The sequence below is a fragment of the Lotus japonicus genome, chromosome 4, assembly GCF_012489685.1.
Source record: "Lotus japonicus ecotype B-129 chromosome 4, LjGifu_v1.2".
NCBI classification, from domain to species: domain Eukaryota; kingdom Viridiplantae; phylum Streptophyta; class Magnoliopsida; order Fabales; family Fabaceae; genus Lotus; species Lotus japonicus.
In genome coordinates this window covers 46,320,659-46,338,640 of record NC_080044.1, presented here as the reverse complement: position 1 = coordinate 46,338,640, position 17,982 = coordinate 46,320,659, and the positions used below count along the sequence as shown (strand labels likewise).

The 17,982-nt window shown below is 38.4% G+C and overlaps 2 protein-coding genes across 2 annotated transcripts; one reads left to right on the top strand and one right to left on the bottom strand.

The window, feature by feature from the left end:
• Positions 1 to 653: 653 nt before the first annotated feature.
• On the bottom strand, positions 654 to 3,053 carry LOC130710867 (uncharacterized). Its single transcript, XM_057560252.1, has one exon. The coding sequence runs from the start codon at positions 2,577 to 2,579 to the stop codon at positions 924 to 926; it is 1,656 nt and encodes a 551-aa protein (XP_057416235.1). The 5' UTR covers positions 2,580 to 3,053; the 3' UTR covers positions 654 to 923.
• A 7,558-nt stretch (positions 3,054 to 10,611) lies between these two features.
• LOC130711365 (phosphatidylglycerophosphate phosphatase PTPMT2) lies at positions 10,612 to 14,543 on the top strand. The gene is made up of 6 exons (XM_057560947.1): positions 10,612 to 11,321; positions 12,131 to 12,253; positions 12,982 to 13,075; positions 13,410 to 13,492; positions 13,597 to 13,686; positions 13,955 to 14,543. Exons 1-6 carry the CDS (start codon positions 11,127 to 11,129, stop codon positions 14,348 to 14,350), a joined length of 981 nt encoding a protein of 326 aa, XP_057416930.1. The 5' UTR covers positions 10,612 to 11,126; the 3' UTR covers positions 14,351 to 14,543.
• Positions 14,544 to 17,982: the final 3,439 nt, after the last annotated feature.

The window sequence follows — 17,982 nt, the reverse complement described above, 5'->3', positions numbered from 1 at the left end:
CTTTCGAATTGAGTAAGGGGTAGTATGTACTTTGGTAGCTATGATTTTGGGTATCATATGCATTGTTTCTATCTCTGTAACTATGAATAAAGTAGATATTTTGTGATAAGCATGGCAATGGCTTTATTTGGTCATGTCCTGAATCTGGGTGAATACATATGTTGAATTTCCCTAGATGTGAAACAGTTTTCAAGCAGTATTTGTATGCTGCATTAACCTGATAATTCAATGAGCTGAAGAAACAGTTTAGTGAATTAATCACTGCCTGATAATTTTTGTTTTTGGTCAGCAACCTGATAATTTAATCTTGTAGATCGGATGTCCTATCATTGTGAGGCGGCGTCTAGCATGTGTTAGTAAATAGTGTGCTGCACGGTATACCCCATCGAGGAAGATGAGTGCATCAACGGCCACAACTCCGTCCTCAAATGGGCTGAAATTAAGAATGCCATTTCTTAAGATCCCTCCCTCTCCTTCTCTCTTTTTTCGTTTGTTGGCATTGCAAAGTTTGTATTTTTGGGATTATGAGATCTGCCGTTGTACTTCATCTTCCACTCTTTAATCTGTTCATGACCAAAGTCCTTGAATAGATTCACAATTTCCCATCCAGAACAACCACAAAAACTTTTAAGCACATGAACAACAAATTGAAGTTGTAGCATATTGCAGGTAAAATGAGTCAATGTCCAAGGTTTTGCTAAGCTACTCCATAAGAAGCCACTTAAGAAAAAAAGATGACATTTAAAACTTTAAAAAAAATTATTTCTCATTCAATAATTTTCCCTCTTAAATCCTTAACTTGCCATATGTCTATACAGTAATCTTATGGGGGAAATAGCTAAAGCACAAATCCAACTACAACCTTAAATACAGTGGAAAAGAAAACATCCACTTTAATACAGAGGGATCTTCATTCTTCAAGATTACCTTGAAGAGTTCCTTGCAACCCGTGTACTTCTCTTGATAGATTCAATTCTCTGAAGCCTGATTTGCTCTCTAAATTTGGCGATGAACTCATCAGCCTTCTTATCTACATCAGGTCCTTCATCACCCACTATGGTCCCAAAAGAAGCTCCCTCTGCTTGTGAACTTTCTTCTCCACTCTCTTTCTGAATGATTAATCTTCCTTCTCCATTAACTTCTTCTTCTTCCTCAGATTCTGTGTCTTCATCATCATATTCCTCAATTAACTTGCCAAGAAAGCTTTCATTGATCCCTTCCTCTGCAAATTCCATTGAAGCTGGCTCTGACACAAGAGGGACACTTGAATGCCCCATGAATTTGTCATTTCTGAATCCCATGTTCTTTCTTGTTGACTCTTGCTTGGAATCTTCTTCTTCTTCATCTTCTTCATCTCCTTCCTCTTCTTGACTTGCCTTCAGCTTTGCATTCATTCCTTCTTTCTTTACATACCCTATTGGTTTCACTTGTATTCCTGATTCAACTCTGCTCTGGTTCATGCGATTTCTCTCACTTGTGAAGCTTCTCTTCAACTCCTTATCAATGGAAGAAGCTTCTTCATTAAATGAATTTCCATTCCTTGGTTTGAAGGAGACTGATTTCTGAAAAACCATTGGTGGGGGAGGTGGGGGTGGAGGAGGACAAGACTTGTAAAACCCCTTCTTCCTCAACAAATCCTCTGTATTCTTAGCAAGTGATTCTGATGAAGAAGAAGCCATAGGAGTGAACTTTGTTGAAGGAGACACAGAACTTGCTCTGAATGAACGTGAATTTTGAGTTTGAGACTTCACTGAACGAGATTCCACCTTGTTGATTTCAGATTCCTCCATGGAAGGCTTTGAAGCAAGTTCTGCAAATGCAGAGGAAGGGGCAGGGGCATCAAAAACTTCTTGTTTAGGTTCCATTTTTCCTGACCTTGATCTCCATGGAATTGGAGAAGGAAGCACAACGTTCTCCTTCTCTTTCACCTTATCCTCCACTTTTGTACTACCAGGACCTTCAACTTCTGCATTTCTAGCTCTGTTCAAATTGCTTGAAAATCTTTTCGACCCTGTTCTAGAGTTTGATCTGCTAACAGAGAAAGGTTCAGTGCATGATTCAGCAGCTTCAGGGTCATCAACTAAACGAGACTTCAAGCTCCTAACTGGTAAAAGCAAAGGCTTTTCATTTCTCTGTTTGGCCACAACAATCACAGGTTCGTTTCTATGGTGCTGATTGCTCCAAGTATAAATTTTTGTGGTTTCATCAGACTCAGAGGGGTTTTCACTTTCAGCATCATCCTCGAAAAACGAAGAAACCTGAAGGAACTTGGAAACAAGTGATTGTGCACTATCAAATTTTGAGTTGTTCTCTTTCTCAGTTTCGTTGTTGCGACGGCTGAAGAGGCCGTAAGAGATGGCGATACCGACGAAGAGAAGGTGGAGGAATTCCCAGTTTCTGGCGAAAAGAGATTGGTTGATGAACTCAGGAGCTTGTGAGGGGAACAGTGGAAGAATAACGAAGAAAATGAGAACTATGGCGGCTTTGTATAGGAAATGGTGGTAGAACTTATTTGGATCTTCTTTGTTCTGTTCAGAAGTTGATTTTGGGGGTTTGGTGCTGGAGATTGAATCTGCCATTGTTGAAGAACAGAGAAAAGGGTATAAGGGACGAGACAGAGAATGTTTGTGGGAATGTGAGGTTAAGGAAAAGCACAAAGAGGGAAGAAGGACATGGGAAGCAAATTTGAAGCTTTTTACATTTGTTTGGCTTACACTGTGAAGACAAAATGTCAAGTGTAGCCTTTGCCTTTATTCCATTTCTTCTTGTTGTTACCTTTTCACCCTTTCTTTCTTTCTCTCTCTCTCTCTCTCTCTCTCTTGCAATTGCTTTTGGACTTTCGGCCATAAGATGCTTTTGCTGGTGTTAATTTAAACATGTTCAGTGATCCACAGCTTGCAGTAATGTTCAAGAAGCTACTAATACTTGCTAACAGTAATAGTCTTCAGAGTTAGATATCTGTTCAATATTTTTTTACATTTCATTTGTAAGCATGACTATCTAATTTACCCTACAAGGTTAAATAACTTCACCTTATGTAGATTGACAATGTAAAGATAAGTAGATTATGAATTGTGCACACTTCTTGCTTGAATTTTTTATAAGCAATCCTATTAAGTATTAACCCACACCCACCTAAGCTAAAATGAGATTATATTCATTCAAGACTCTTCTTGAAGGAAACAGTGGAAAGTTGAGACATTGATGACCTATATTCTCAACTCAAATGCCTTGTAATTGGTTATCAATCACTACTTTTTTCCCCATAATTGTGCTACAGGTTGATCGAATAAAACTAAACATGTAGTGTGTGAAAGGAAAATGACAGCTTGTGATCTACGCCAGTTACTGGTGTTCAGGTGACAGTTAAAAAGTCCCTAAACCAGTTTTTCATTTCTCCGTCTCACCAATAAGATTTTGTAATGTCAATTAAAAATTAGATATGCAAGTTTGTTGATGAAGATCTTCTGTCCCCATTTGATGTTCTTTTCTATGTAAATTTGATTAGTGGGACAGAGAAGGAGCTGAGTCCACGGCTCCAAGCTGAGTTAGAGGAACATATGCAGATGGTCCATGCGCATCGAATTGAACTGGCTAGAAGCAACATCAAGTAATAGTTGCCAAATTAATATGGATGAAAATTGAAGAGCATGAGAAAAAAAAATGCAAGGTGCAAATGGTTAGCGTTGGAATTAGTCACGATTCCCCTTTTCAACTGTATTTGGATGGAGGTTGTTTAATTTACTATGTGACAGAAGAAAAAGGCAAATTCGAACGTGGAGGGGAATGCTTTTTTATCATCTACATTTTTCTAATACTTCAAATCCTATTTTCTGTTAGATTCTCTTAAAGGTTACGCAGTGAAGTACCAATGTGGATGCAAAAGATTTTTACAAACACACTTGTTGTTCAAATTGAAAAAGGAGGTGGAATAATCTGGTCTCAGTTAGTGTTTTGTCTAATCATGTACACATTGGAGATTTATTCTAAGCGATCTTGACCCATGTATGTGATGAGCAATAAAGTTCTAGGCCTTCTAGGTCCTTATTTCATGTCAAAGCTAGATGATTCAGAAATGGTGACTTAGAATGGTCGACCACTTTTATAACTAGCACAATTCCTTTTCTATATTTTGAGTAATCTTTCTTTTTGTGACAGGGAACAAAGAAGTTGAGGAATGACAGATCAGATAGGATATTGCAGATCATGTTTATTATAATTATATCAATTTCATTTTCTTTTCCGGGTCCGGCTGACCTAAAAGACCACAAGGTCCAATAACATTTTAGCCGACCCAAAAGGTCTTACAACCAAGCAAATACTATAGATATGACTTAGTTAAGGAACATCTCGTCTCAGTTAAAGCTGAGTGAATCAACTTCGACGCATTTAATGACATATCGCAAGGTTACCAAAGGGTAGCCAAGATCTCGGCAGACCTTCGACAAGGGTTCCTAAAGAACCCCAAGTCACAAATATGGCGGTTACCAAGCTTATAAATTTAGATTTGGTCGTTCATTTATTTACGCATCACTAATTGGAAAATGCTCAATGTTGTGAAAAGGTAATTAATGAAAGGTTTAAATATGCTGGAGGTTCCTGAAATTGTATAGGGAATCCAAATCAGTCTCTAGAATTTTTTTTCATGAAATGCTATCCCAAGAATTGTTTTTTTAATCAAATTGGGTCCCTACCCGTGTTTCAGGCTTATGTGGCTCAATTTTTACACAATCATCATTTCCACGTGTATTTCTTTTTTTTCTTTTATTCCAAGTGTGTTAATTATTAAATAAACCAATTTCTTTATTTTAATTAACAAATATCATATTGAGGATAAGAGGGAAAGGAGAAGAGGAATGTCGAAAAAGGAGAAGAAGAAGTAGAGGTGCGGTGAAGGAAGAAGAATGTTCGGTGGTGACAGAGGTGAAGGTTGAGTGGACAAAAGGCGGCGACGTGGACGGTGGTCCGAGTGATGAAGGTGAAGGAGGCGATGGAGGCCCTGTACTTGACTGCCAACAACTTTGGCTTTTCCTCTCCACTTGCAGATCCAGTTCCAGCATCTTGTCCACCATTCAGAACCCAGTGGCCAACCTCATTGTCTCGAACTCTCTTTCTTCCTCCTTTGCCAGATTTAGTAGTTGCAATTGATCTTGCTGCAACAGATCTTTGTGAAGATGCTTCCTTGGCTGCAGCAAATGCTTTTGATGGAATAACTTTCTCTCCCCTTCGACGAAACCCTTCAATGGAGTAGCTTCAACCTCCGTCGATGAACAACATTCTTCCCTTTGATGGCTCTCTCTCTCTGTTCTTCGTCACTCTTCTTCTCTTCTCTTCTTCGTTCTTTCTCCCTCTGTCGAATTTAGGTTTAGGGTTCCTTCTGATTTGAATTGATAGAGTTAGAGATTAATTTTAAGTTTTAGTTGTTAATTATAAATCATTAACACACTTGGAATAAAAGAAAAAGAACAAATACACGTGGAAATTATGATTGTGTAAAAATTGAGCCACATAAACCTAAAACACGGGTAGGGACCCAATTTGATTAAAAAAAATTCAGGGATAACATTTCATGAAAAAAATTCCCAAGGAATGATTTTGATTTCCTTTACAATTTGAGGGACCTCCATCATATTTAAACCTTAATGAAACTAAATGACTTATTGTGATTGTTTGATATTACGGCTAACCTCCGTGTTTTTCGTGAGACAAATTTTAATTGGTGCAACACATAATTTTTGTGTTTCTTGTCAAACATCTATCGTAACAACAAGCAATGCTCTTTACTCATTATGCAAATTTTGAGTATTTCTTAGACTCTGAGATTATCTCTTTGCTCTCACTTGAGCGTCAGAGTATATTTGATAAGTACTCCCCGTCATATCAACGCTGCTTCGCGGTGCCAAAGAAATCTTCCAAGACCGCGCACCACCACCCCACCAGAGACAGATATTTGACATGAGAAATACTAAATAATAGATTGAGTTTATAATGAATGTTACGACCCAGGAACCCTCTGTAGCCCAGCCTCTAGATATATACATAGCAGAACAAACTTTAAGGTTGTGACTTTCTTGTGTTTATAGTAGGAAAGGATAAGGACAATATAGGTTACGTTTTAATTTTTGTGTTCACAAGCCGAAAATTGAATTAAAGAAAGCATGAGGGGTTCTTCAACCTTTAATATTAAAGAAGGTTACGTTTTAATATCTATTGACACGGCACAAATAGATGTTATGAAAATTTCTTTTATGGACAGTGATGAAAATTTATTCATATTGCATTCAAATGGTATACAAATAGACACATACATAGTTGCGAGAAAGGAGTAGCAAAACAGATAAATTGCTTAGCTACGAAGGATGAACGAAATATTGGTAATTAAAATAATGATATGTGAGCTAATTCCTTCGTTTTCTTGCTTTTTCTTTTTCTTTTCTATGAAGGTGAATCTGATTATGTAATAAGAGGAGTGCAAGAGGAACACTTGTGGGAAATGAATCTGATTCCTACCCATCTGCGTTTGAATATTTTGTAATTCTGCGAATATATGTGAGCTTGAGTTGGATGCTTTTTACCGCAGAATGAAGAAAACTCTACAGAATATTAAGTGAAACATATTGCTACAAAATTTTGAGAGAAGAAAGGAAAAAATTTATATTGAAAACAGAGAACAGTAAGTCATAGTTATATGCTCTTCCTCTCTTCCTCTCTTACCCATTACTTGTTAAGCTGTACAATTTGGACTTCCTCTTAGAGATTATTTCTCAATCCATATTTAAGGTGGAAAAGGTTAAAGTTGTATTGATATACAGTGTGCTTAGAAGTTAGAACAATAGTGGATAAATAATCCTCGACATGTTATACTAATACATATTAAAGCGGCAAGAACAATATAAAACAATTGTCATTTTCCCCGCTCCATCGGCATGGTATTATGAACATTGGAAATGAGTGATAGATATACATTTTATGACAACATTCAATTAACATATACTTTAGCGTGCGGCAGTTAAAAACTACCGTTAATGTGTATGTTAATTGAATGTCGACGAAAAAGTATATATTCACATATAACTATATGAAAACAGAACTGAAGTTTGAGTTGCGGTTGTAATCTAATACTAATTAAGGTGGGTTGATCTTAGATAAAGAGCAGATGTAGGCATCTAGCCTTACTTCAACTCAAATTTTTAATTTCTTGTGAGGAAGTGTGTTACATCAGGCATATATTGCTACCTTACTTTGCTTACATATATTCCTTTTCTTTATCATGCTTCTAATGGGAACAAAGTTAGCATTAGTCTAATATAGTAACTATTGCGTACTGTGTGGTCCATATCTGTGAAACTAAATTGACGAGAAACGGCTTGATATATGTCAGCAAGACATTGCACATGGCACTTTTATCAAATGCTTGCCCTGTTGTATGATATTCCTTCTTACTTTAGAAATTACCCCTTCACTGTTCTTTGCTCTGAAGTAACGGAAGGTTGTGCATATGCAATTAACACCACCCCACCGCCACTACTAATTTGATGCATCAAAATGAGCGGATAAAGACAAATGCCATTGAAATAACCCCTTTTGGTAGATCCTCACATCAGTCACATGTCAGGGGATTAAAATTTAGGTTTATGTCTTTTTTTCATAAATTTGTGTAGAATTTCAGTTATGTAACACTCATATATTGTTTCGGTATAGAAATAATAAAACGCAAACTAGATCAGACCCTAACGAAAATAGGGAGACTCTTACTGCTCTGGTATATAGATGAACATGAAGATTACAAAATGTCTCTCTCCCTTTTGTACATGTTGGACTATAAACCTAAATACATGAATTTTAGCCTTATGCTAAAAAGGCCCATACAAACATAACCGGCGCAAAAAGGGGCGGGTCGCTTAAGCTTATAAAGTGCATAGATGGCTAACATGACGTAAACAATACATGAACAACAACATGGCGTGAGAAATACATAAATGGTGTGGGGCAGCCATAAGATGAAGGAATCGTGATGACTTGCCATACATGAGATGACTCGCCGGAGAGGGACTCGCTCGCCAGGTGACAGGGTCACACACCAAGTAGGAGGTCACTCGCAAGGTAATGATTGTCAGTTATGCCTCGCCTCCGCTCCTCATAGTGTCTTTAGGGATCAAATTGCTTCCTGGGCGGGTCCCCTATTATGACGAAGGGGTTCGCCCAGTCCACAAGACACCGAACCTGAAACATGAAGGCGCGATGTGTCTTCAAACTGAGTTGTCTCGATTCGCCCCCTCGGGGCTAGCTTGTCATCTACCAGTCACCAAGAGTGGTCACCAGTCACACCCCGCGTCCGCTCTTTGTAGTATCCTTATGGATCAAGTTGCTTCTTGAGTGAAACCCACCAATATCTAGGGACTCGCCCAATCCATATATATACATACGTGTGTGTACATATATATATATATATTATGAGAGATAAACACAAATTCTTAACTCAATAGTGCCTTGTGAAATGTCACTACATAACACTTGTCCACTGCCTCTTTACATTGGAGCATTTCATTTTGTTCTCTCTAAATTATAAGAGTTTGACTAGACATAGAAAGTGCATAGTTTTATATCCCAAAATCTGTATGAGTGAAGACGCTTGTTGTGTTGGAGTGAGCTCCCTTGTAAAGACTCCTTGTGTTCTCTGAGGTTCTTGAGTCGGCAAGTACACACTTCTCCAAGTCCTAAGCATTTAACTAAGTGGACTTAAATTCCCGGGCTTGAGGCTTCGATAGTTGGCAGGAACACAACCATGCAAGTTTTAAATGTTTAACTTAGTGATTTTAGTTGGAAGGTATGTTAGACTAGTAAACGTTTCTTTTTCAAATGCTTGTTATATTAGGAAGTTGTTCGATTGTCCTGAGGCGACATCCTAGATTGTGCTTATTAGGAAGTTGTTCGATTGTTTTTGTGGTCTTGTTGAATCTCGCTACCCACTAAACAGAGCCCAAAATGAAGGTCTTATAAGGGTACTTTAGAGAGACTTCTAAAAAATTCACATGTCTCGACCTAAAAATAAGAGACAAACAATGAAGTCCTAAGAGATTTTAGAATTGGAAATCATTGAGGTGCAAAAGCATAGACTACTAGAGCATAATTGTTTATCTCACAATCAACTAATCGATATTCTTTTTGATGCTTAATAACAAAGAGAAAACCAGAAAACAGAAAAACAAACAAACACCCTCTACTGCCTAACTACCACAGTTCCCATGGAGTCAGCGAGAAGCAACTCCTCCATGCCAGGCAGAGGATCCAGAAGGAGGAGAAAGCTTTGGCTTTGACAAGCCCCGGCTTTGGCAACAAAGTCAACACACGAGTTTCCCTCACGCAAGAGATGCTTGAGTCTCACCGTTCACTCACGCTGCAGAAGCTCGCAAATTTTAGAGATCAACACAGCAAAAGCATGGTGGCGGAACGGAGGGTCCTGCACCAGCGAAATAGCCAGGAGGGAGTCTGAAAATCACGCAACCTGCCTGTAACCAAGATTCCATCCAAGCTCTAGACCATGGAAGATTGCAAGAAGCTTCATGCGCAGCACTGATTTCTGCTCTCCATATCCCAGAAACCCGGAAATCCAATTCCCGCGACCATCCCGCAAACAACCTCCGAACCCAGAACGCACTGGACTGCCGAGAGAACTACCATCACAATTAATCGCCACTTCACCCACTCCGGGTGCAATCCAGGACACCAAATGCGGCTGAGACGTGCGCGGCTGATGGGGCGAAGCATGAAGCAAAAGCGTCTTGTGGTCGCGAATAACCTACAGAAGTTGGTCCTCGGGCATGGCAACCAGCTCAAACACAACACTGTTGCGCGCTGCCCAGATGAACCAAATCGCAGACAACGCTGATGCTTCGTCCTAACCAAGCACATGCTGAAACCAAACCCGGGGCTCCATTGAGTTATAAGTGGCATGGTTTAGCGAGAATCCCAAGTGAATCCAAACTTGGCGAGCAAGCCAGCAGTCGCGTAAAAAATGCAACACGGTCTCGGGGTACATATTGCATCTCGAACACACCGGAGAGGCATCCATTTGACGGGTAAACCTCAAGTGGTTCACGGGTAGAGCACTATGGCAACTCAACCAAATCAGGAAGACAATTTTAAAAGGGCCCTTGAGCCGCCACACCCACTTCCAATCAGGGGTGGAAGAAGGAGGTGCAACCGTTGTCTCCTGATCACGCCGCGCATGGAGCAACCAATGATAACCAGAGCTTGCATGGTACATGCCAAAGGAGTCAGCACTCCACACCATCTAGTCCTGGACATTGATTCACTTAAACAATAATAATAAACTCTCAAAATTAATCATGTCCTTGTTAAAAAAAAATTAATCATGTCCTTAATCTTTTGGGTTCGATAACACAAGAATTGTAAAAAATAAAAAATGGAAAAGGAAAAAGAAGTGTTACAATTTTGCAAATCAAACAAACCTTTGGGCGTAACCAAAAAAAAAGAAAAAAAGAAAAAACCTTTGGCCAGTCGGCAAGAAGTGGCACGTGTCATTCCCTCCGCGACTTTCACATACCCTATGTGTCACAATCGGGTCACTTAAACTTGCCTCTCCTCTTTTTCATTTTTTTGTGTGCGATCTAATCCATTATCAGAGTTTGTTGAGCGAAACTTGCGATTTTTCTGATTCAACCAAAATCAATCTAGGGTTAGGGATTCCAATTTCAATTTCAAAATTCCTCTCTTCGATTCTTTCCTCTCTCTCTCATCCATCTTCCTCGCTCCTCGATCAACCCTTTCTTCAAACCATGGTCTTATTTTCTCGGGAAAATTCCGCTTACAATTTTCTCGTCCAAGCTCTTTTCCTATCTATCATCCTTCGTCCAAATTGTTACCGAATTCCGATTTCATAGTTTCCACGATCGATTCGGTGATCCGCAAATTGCAATTTAAATTTTTTTGCGTTTGTTTTGGTGGTTGTAATAGAGATACGTGAGGGGTGTGAAGAAGTGTAGTTCATACGTATCGTTAACTTTGTGCATACTGCATAGATAACTCTTTGTTAATTAGGATTTTTTTTTTGTAAAGGTGTAGATATTATTACTGTAATTATTTTTGTGATTTGGAAGTGAGTTATGCATATAGAGGAATTGAAGGTAGGTGAGGTGGGAGAAGGTGGAGAGGAAGGGAGATCGAGCTTCGTCGGCTCGGATGCGAAAAGGGTTCTGGTTGGAGCAGGGGCTCGCGTGCTATTCTATCCTACGCTGTTTTATAATGTCGTTAGGAATAAGATTCAGGCTGAGTTTCGGTGGTGGGATAAGGTTGATGAGGTATGGTTTCTTATGCATCATATTTTTTTGTTGTTGCAGCTTTTTAGTTTGTGGATCAAGTTGATGCATGATTATTGCAGTTGTTCTCTTGTGTCAGTGCTTTGATGGTGGTTTAATTTGTATTTGATTTGTTCTGATTACTATTACTAATGTATGTATTTGATTTCATGATGTTGTTGATGCTTTCCTAAGCTAAGGGCTTCTTTTCATTTTCTAAATAGTAAGTCATTGTTGACCAAGGAATGGCAAAAGGAAGAATTTGAGATGAAAGTATTTGCAAATCCCATTATAGATGAACTCATTTTAGATGATATGAAATCTTTTGGGTTTAAATTTTAAATTCCAAACTCTTAAGTAAAATGCTCAAAGAAATCGCAATGCCAATTTACACCATCCAATGCATCAGCTGTCTTTAAAATTTATGGTGATAATGCTTTCTGGTTCAAAAAATTCACTTATTTCTTACTTTTCTGCATTTTATTATTAATAATAACTTTGCTTTGCATGATCTTCTAATAGTTGACTTTTTTATTTGTTAATCAACAAGGTACACTTTCCTAATTCATTTATGAAAGATTGTTTACATTTCATATCTATTGTCCTTCCATGGTGTATTTCTACTCTAGATAACATTGTCATTTATGCAGTAGGGATGTTGTGCAATAATTAGATAGATATGCTCTTATAGTGTTTATATGTCTCTTTTTTTTCTTTTAGCTGACATGACATGTTTTACCTGGTTGTGTTTGAAATTTGTATTCTGTTTGGGAAACTAGGCTTCTCCTAAATCTGATACACTTAATTTTCAGTTCATATTGTTAGGTGCTGTTCCATTTCCTATTGATGTTCCCCGCTTGAAGGAGCTTGGTGTTCGCGGTGTCATCACATTGAATGAGCCATATGAGACTTTGGTTCCTACCGCATTATATCATGTTAGTCTTCTACATTTCATGTTTTGTTTCATCTGAGATTTGATTTATATTATTTTATACCATCTGTTTTTTAGCTGAATACTTTGAATGCTAGATTGTTATTTAAGCATAATGTTGAATTATAATTTTTATTGTGAGTTATAGGGTTTTATGCCCCGTCTGTATTTGAAGAGAGTTGCTTTGCTTGTGATGACTGTTGAGTGTCTGTTAATCTTGTTTTCCTCTCATATAATTATGACTAAGTTGCTTTTGTGGATCTGCAAGTTCCTGAAAATATTTAATGTTTGAGTTTGAAAAGAAACTCAATGTGATCAGATGAAGAGCATTAAAATGGTTGATGAGTCTAATAAAGTCCAATGCTGCTCACGCGTCAGAAGACCAAGAAATTGTTACTATTGACTATACCCTAACATTTTGTTTTTTAATGCTTACTTGTATGTTTATGCTGTGTAAGTTTATGGACTTGGTTTTTATAATTAGATTTGAAACTTTTGTGATTGGGATTTTTTTTCATTACTGAAATATGAGTATTGTGAATTATTCTCTCTCTCTCTCTCCTCCCCCTACTGGTATGCCCATGTGCTTCAAAATGTGACAGAACAGTCCATGTTACGCAGATGCTGTTGCCTGTTTTTATTCTACTGGGTTACTGTAGCTTCTTTGGTATTTTCATCACATTAAATTTCTTTTATATGTTCAATTCTTATTTTCTTGTTAAAATTTGGCAGGCTCATGGAATTGATCATCTGGTGATTCCCACTAGAGATTACTGTTTTGCTCCATCATTGCATGACCTATGCTGTGCTGTGGACTTCATACATGGTGAGTAGTTGAGTACTATGCTAGTTTGTCGACAATAATGATATCCAACTTCTTAGTGGCATCTTTAAGTTTCTTTATGCGTTGCAAAAGTGGCTATTGATATTTAAAATTTTAGAAGTTTTCTTTCTATGATTATGTCTGTATTTGTCTTCTCTTTTATCACCCTCAAAAAGGAAATAAATTCTTAAGAAAACATCTGGAACAAGTTTGTACTGAAGAAGTTATTGAATTCATCTACATGTATGCTTGAAACAACTGTGTTCCTTGTTGTAATTTAGTTATAATACTCGTGTATTCATTTTGATTTTTCCCCTATCCGGCTCTTTTGTTGAAGGAAATGCATTGTCTGGACGAACTACATATGTCCACTGCAAAGCTGGACGGGGTCGCAGCACAACTGTTGTTATTTGTTATCTGGTTTGTACCACAACTTAAGAGGGTATAAAAAATATTACTGAAAAGGAGAAGAGGCTGTAGTGTAATTGGCTAATTGTTCTTACATTTTGAGCTTTTCGGTGTAGGTTCATTACAAACAGATGACACCTGATGCTGCGTATGAATATCTGAAGTCAATTCGGCCTAGGGTGCTTTTGGCTTCCGCTCAGTGGCAAGTATGTGTGAAACTTGTGTTTTTGGTTATTGTTATTATTCATTGAAGTTTCACAGTCACTGCAGCTCCAATTTACCCATTATCATGTTTTTGGGTAAGCTGGTCCCTGACAAGATGAAGTGGAAATTTTATTAATGTAATTTAAACCTCTTCATTTTGTCAGTGCCAGTGCATTAACTTTAAAAGTGGAAGTCCATCAAATTTATTCTTTCTTGATCCATTTTTCCGACCAAATTTTTCTTTTGATTTGTGTTGTGTTGAAATTTCAGGCTGTTCAGGAATACTACTACCACCTTATGGTGAGGAGGGCTGTTGGATTTGCTCCTACAGCCGATCTATTCATTAAGGCTTCTAAGGTTGCAGCCGCTTCACGAGAGCTTGTGACATTTGATGACAGCTCTGTAGTTGTGGTAACAGAACATGATCTTGAAGGATACAACCCAAGCTGTCAATCAGGAACCATGCCAAGTGAAATATGGGCAGATTTAAGTGTTGTTTACCGTGTACGTGTTGCTGGACAGGCAGCATTGGCAAGAATATCGTGCCTTTGGCTGCGATACGGTTCTAACCAGAAGATTTCTGCGGAGAACCTGAGCGGGGAAAGCAGTTGCTCAGTCAGAACTAATCACTTGGGAGCAATTAGTGTTGATATCCATGTCTACTGAAAAAAAAAAGCCTGGGTTGCCTACTAAGTTCCCACCAAGTTTGACATGTTTTCCATGTTCTGCACAAAAATAATTCATGCTTGGCTGGGCTTTATATGAATAGCTTACCTCTGTATATTCTGCTACTTCCCTCATTTGAATTCAAATGATGAGTGTGTCATACGGGTTAATCAATTGATGTGCTTCATCTATATATATTTTGCTGATGGTTACTAACTTCTGGTGTCTATGGATATTAGTTGAGTTAACTTGAGTGTTAACATCCACTTTTTTCCCTTGGCGTGCTGGCACCAATGCATATTTAAACATACGTTACTAGGTTTGTTGGAGTAGATATATCAAATTGGGTGAAGTATTTCTGCTGCTAAGCTCAGTTTTCCATGGATGCAATGCTGAAGTCTGCTGCCTAGTAAATGAGGGAGAATTGTTGAATGTTGAGGTTAATTATTGCTATGAATGGTGATTTATTTGGTTTAACCACTAACTCTAACCCCTGGCGCAGTCATTTGGATTGAAATTTGGCTGGCCATAACGCATGCAGTGGAGTCCCAATTAAAATTATGTATTTTCTTCGTAATCAATACTGTTGTCCTTGCTGGTAATTAGGTTTGTTGAGCTGTCTATTACTTTATACTCTTGCAAGTTTTCGGTGAACCGCATGAGCTGGTTTTAGTTGTAGTTTTTGCATTACTATGATGCATCGCGTGCCTTTCAAGAGCGTGGTAACAAATTTTTATTTTATTTTTGAAAATGCGTGGTAACAAATTAAAAGCATCATTGTACATTTATCAGTTTATCACTATACTTGTTCGCTAAACTGCTTATGATAAAGCATCATTATACAACTAGGGATTATCTGCTTATGATAAGATCCTTCAATAATTGTAGTTTCTTGGCACTGAATATTCTAGTTACAACAGTGAGCTGCAAGGCCAATTCAGTCATTTCAGGACCTGAAGTTCAGGTTACATATTTGAATATATTGTTGATGCTCCCATTGCTTTTACCCTACAGAATTTTGCACATGTCACACCTCATGACAATGATCCCATTGTGGTGACGATAAGGGTAAACAACTACACCACAAAGAAAGTATTTCTGGATCAAAGAAGTTCGGCGGACATTATTTATGGCGATGCGTTCGACAAACTAGGGCTTAAAGGATCTGATTTGAAAGCCTACTCCGGTTGCTTGGTCAGTTTCACAAGTGACAGAGTAAATGTGCGGGGGGTTATGGGGAGATAACCACCGCTTTTGGTGAAGGAGAATTTGTGAAAAAGTTTCAAGTAAGGTATTTGGTCATTGCTTGCAGGGCGATCTACAATGTCTTAATTGGTCGGGATACATTAAACAAATCATGTGCTGTCATCTCAACCGCCCATTTGACAGTAAAGTATCCGGCGAGCAATGGGAAGATTGGTGTTTTAAGGGTAGACCAGGAAGCGGCGAGAGAGTGTTACTCACAGAGTTTGGCTTTATACGGAAAGAACGCGGCAAAGGAAGGTCATCGCATTGCTGAGGTCTTTCCTCAGGATGGGTTCACCTTGGATCCACGTGATGATACATGAGATATGCGCCCTCAGCCTGTTGAAGATACAAAGTCTATCCATGTGGTGAAAGGACGTTAAAAGAAAGGACGTTAAGTCATTCTGGAAAATCTCATTAAAGATTTGGAATGGGAAAACAAAGCAGCACAAGGAAAGAAACAGTGCAGGGAATGAGAAGATAGAATGGTAAAAAGAAAGAAGTAAGAGAGAACTAGCCGGTGAAAGGAGATGGTGGGGAATGATCGGAGCGAATGAAGGAGAAAGGAAAGCACCGCGCAATGATGACCGACTGGAGGATTCGGGTCACCGGAAACTCGAAGTTGCACGATTTCAAAAACTGTGGAAAAGAGAAGAAGGAATAGTCTTTTATAGGAAGAAGGGAAAGAGAGAGAATGAGAAAGTGAAGCAACAAACCGGGAAACCCTAGGGTTTTCACCAAACGAGTTAATTTTTCATAAATTGTGTGAAAAGACAGCTGAAATTAATACTAATGATGGCTACTCCTCGAAATTCGTGAAAGCGTGTGTTAGTGGACAAAGTGACGTTTGATTGATGGCAGCGATAGCAGTAATGATGCATGCTCAGACTGTCCAATGATTTTCCCTGAATTTGAATGTTGGCGATAAATTTTCAATACGAAAATGACCGAAGTTGTAAGACCCAAGATTTTAGAATTAAATAAATAATTAATTTCCAACTCACGCATGAGATTATGTGTAAGCGTGAGAGGAACTTGACTCGTGTTTAATGTTTGGATTAGCGTTATGAAGAAGAAAGTTCAGGAAATGGTTAAGAATAGTTATATAGTCGCTATAGGTTATAGCACGAGTTTCATTCACTTCCGTCTTAGGGCGAAAACGTTAGTAAATGGCTAATTTGCTCTTAAAGCACTGTAGAAACGATATTCAAAAATATTCAGAGGAATATAAGAACTTCTCTTATTCCTTTCCTTGACAAGTGTTTCGACACGAAACCCTGGACTGTACGAACGACCGATTTCAATTCTCGGAAGTTTGCCGAAACTGAATCTCTGATAGCTCAAGAACCTTTAAGTAAACAGTCGATGAAGACTTTTTCTATTCGGAGCTTCAAATGAAGATTCCACACGCGTACACCCATTTCTTTCGATGTTTCCAATCTTTCTTCAGAAGGAAGTTTCTGCATCTGACATTCGCTGCAAAAAGTAGTTTTTCGGGTTGAATTATTTCATACCGCTTTTTGGATCGTTTCATTTATTCCAAAACCTTGATTCAAGTTCTGGAAACTTGACATCGGAAACCCACTCAGAATTCACGGAGTATTGCACAGGAAAAATCGGAATCGAGAAATATTTGTTTTGCCAAGTTTTTGACCAATCTATAAATAGCCAAAATTTGAAATATCTTCATCTTTTTCCATGATTTGGCCGTGGGTGAGCTTGAGGAGAAGAGGGAGGAGAGCTTTTTGCAATTCTTGACTGATCGTCGCACTGACAGTTGCTATACGTAGGCCTCGAGGTTTGGAACGAGTTGAGCTGAGGAAAGAGACTTTGGAGCAATTGGTGAGGTTTCACAACTGAGGAGGACGCCCGGGGAACTTGCTGGGTTCGAGAGCTTTATTTTGGATTGGACTGGGATGTTGAGCTTGGATGGAGAAATTGGCTAAGGTAAGGGTAACTCAGTTTTAGCGCGTCTTTGAGTCTTGCATGCTTTTATCGCACTGCATGCGTTTGAGATGAAGGTGTTTAATTTGATTGGCAAGTAATTGAAATATTTGCATGTTTTGCAATGTTGTATGCTTGCTTATGTTGAATGTTTCTAAGGCTTGTGCTAAATGTTTTCTGGAGGCTTCGGCCGAGTGAACTTATTGAGACGCGTGTCTCCGTTTTCTGAGAGGCTTCGGTCGTTTACTGGTTTCTGTCATTACTGCTTTCTAGTTGATATGACAGGTTTATGTTTTCCAACACTGAATTATTGATTGATCGCTCAATAGAGCTTAATGTGTTTGTGTTGATATGGAATTGAGTTGACGTATGCTTGTTGACATTAAGAGTAACATAGGGTTACTCTGTCTTGATTATTGGATTTGAAATTGTTGATATATATT

Coding starts and splice junctions, on each gene's coding strand:
- LOC130710867 (XM_057560252.1), bottom strand. CDS start 2,579: ATGGCAGATTCAATCTCCAGCACCAAACCCCCAAAATCAACTTCTGAA.
- LOC130711365 (XM_057560947.1), top strand. CDS start 11,127: ATGCATATAGAGGAATTGAAGGTAGGTGAGGTGGGAGAAGGTGGAGAG. Junction 13,076..13,409: donor TGCTGTGGACTTCATACATG/GTGAGTAGTTGA, acceptor CTTTTGTTGAAG/GAAATGCATTGTCTGGACGA. Junction 13,493..13,596: donor CTGTTGTTATTTGTTATCTG/GTTTGTACCACA, acceptor TTTTCGGTGTAG/GTTCATTACAAACAGATGAC.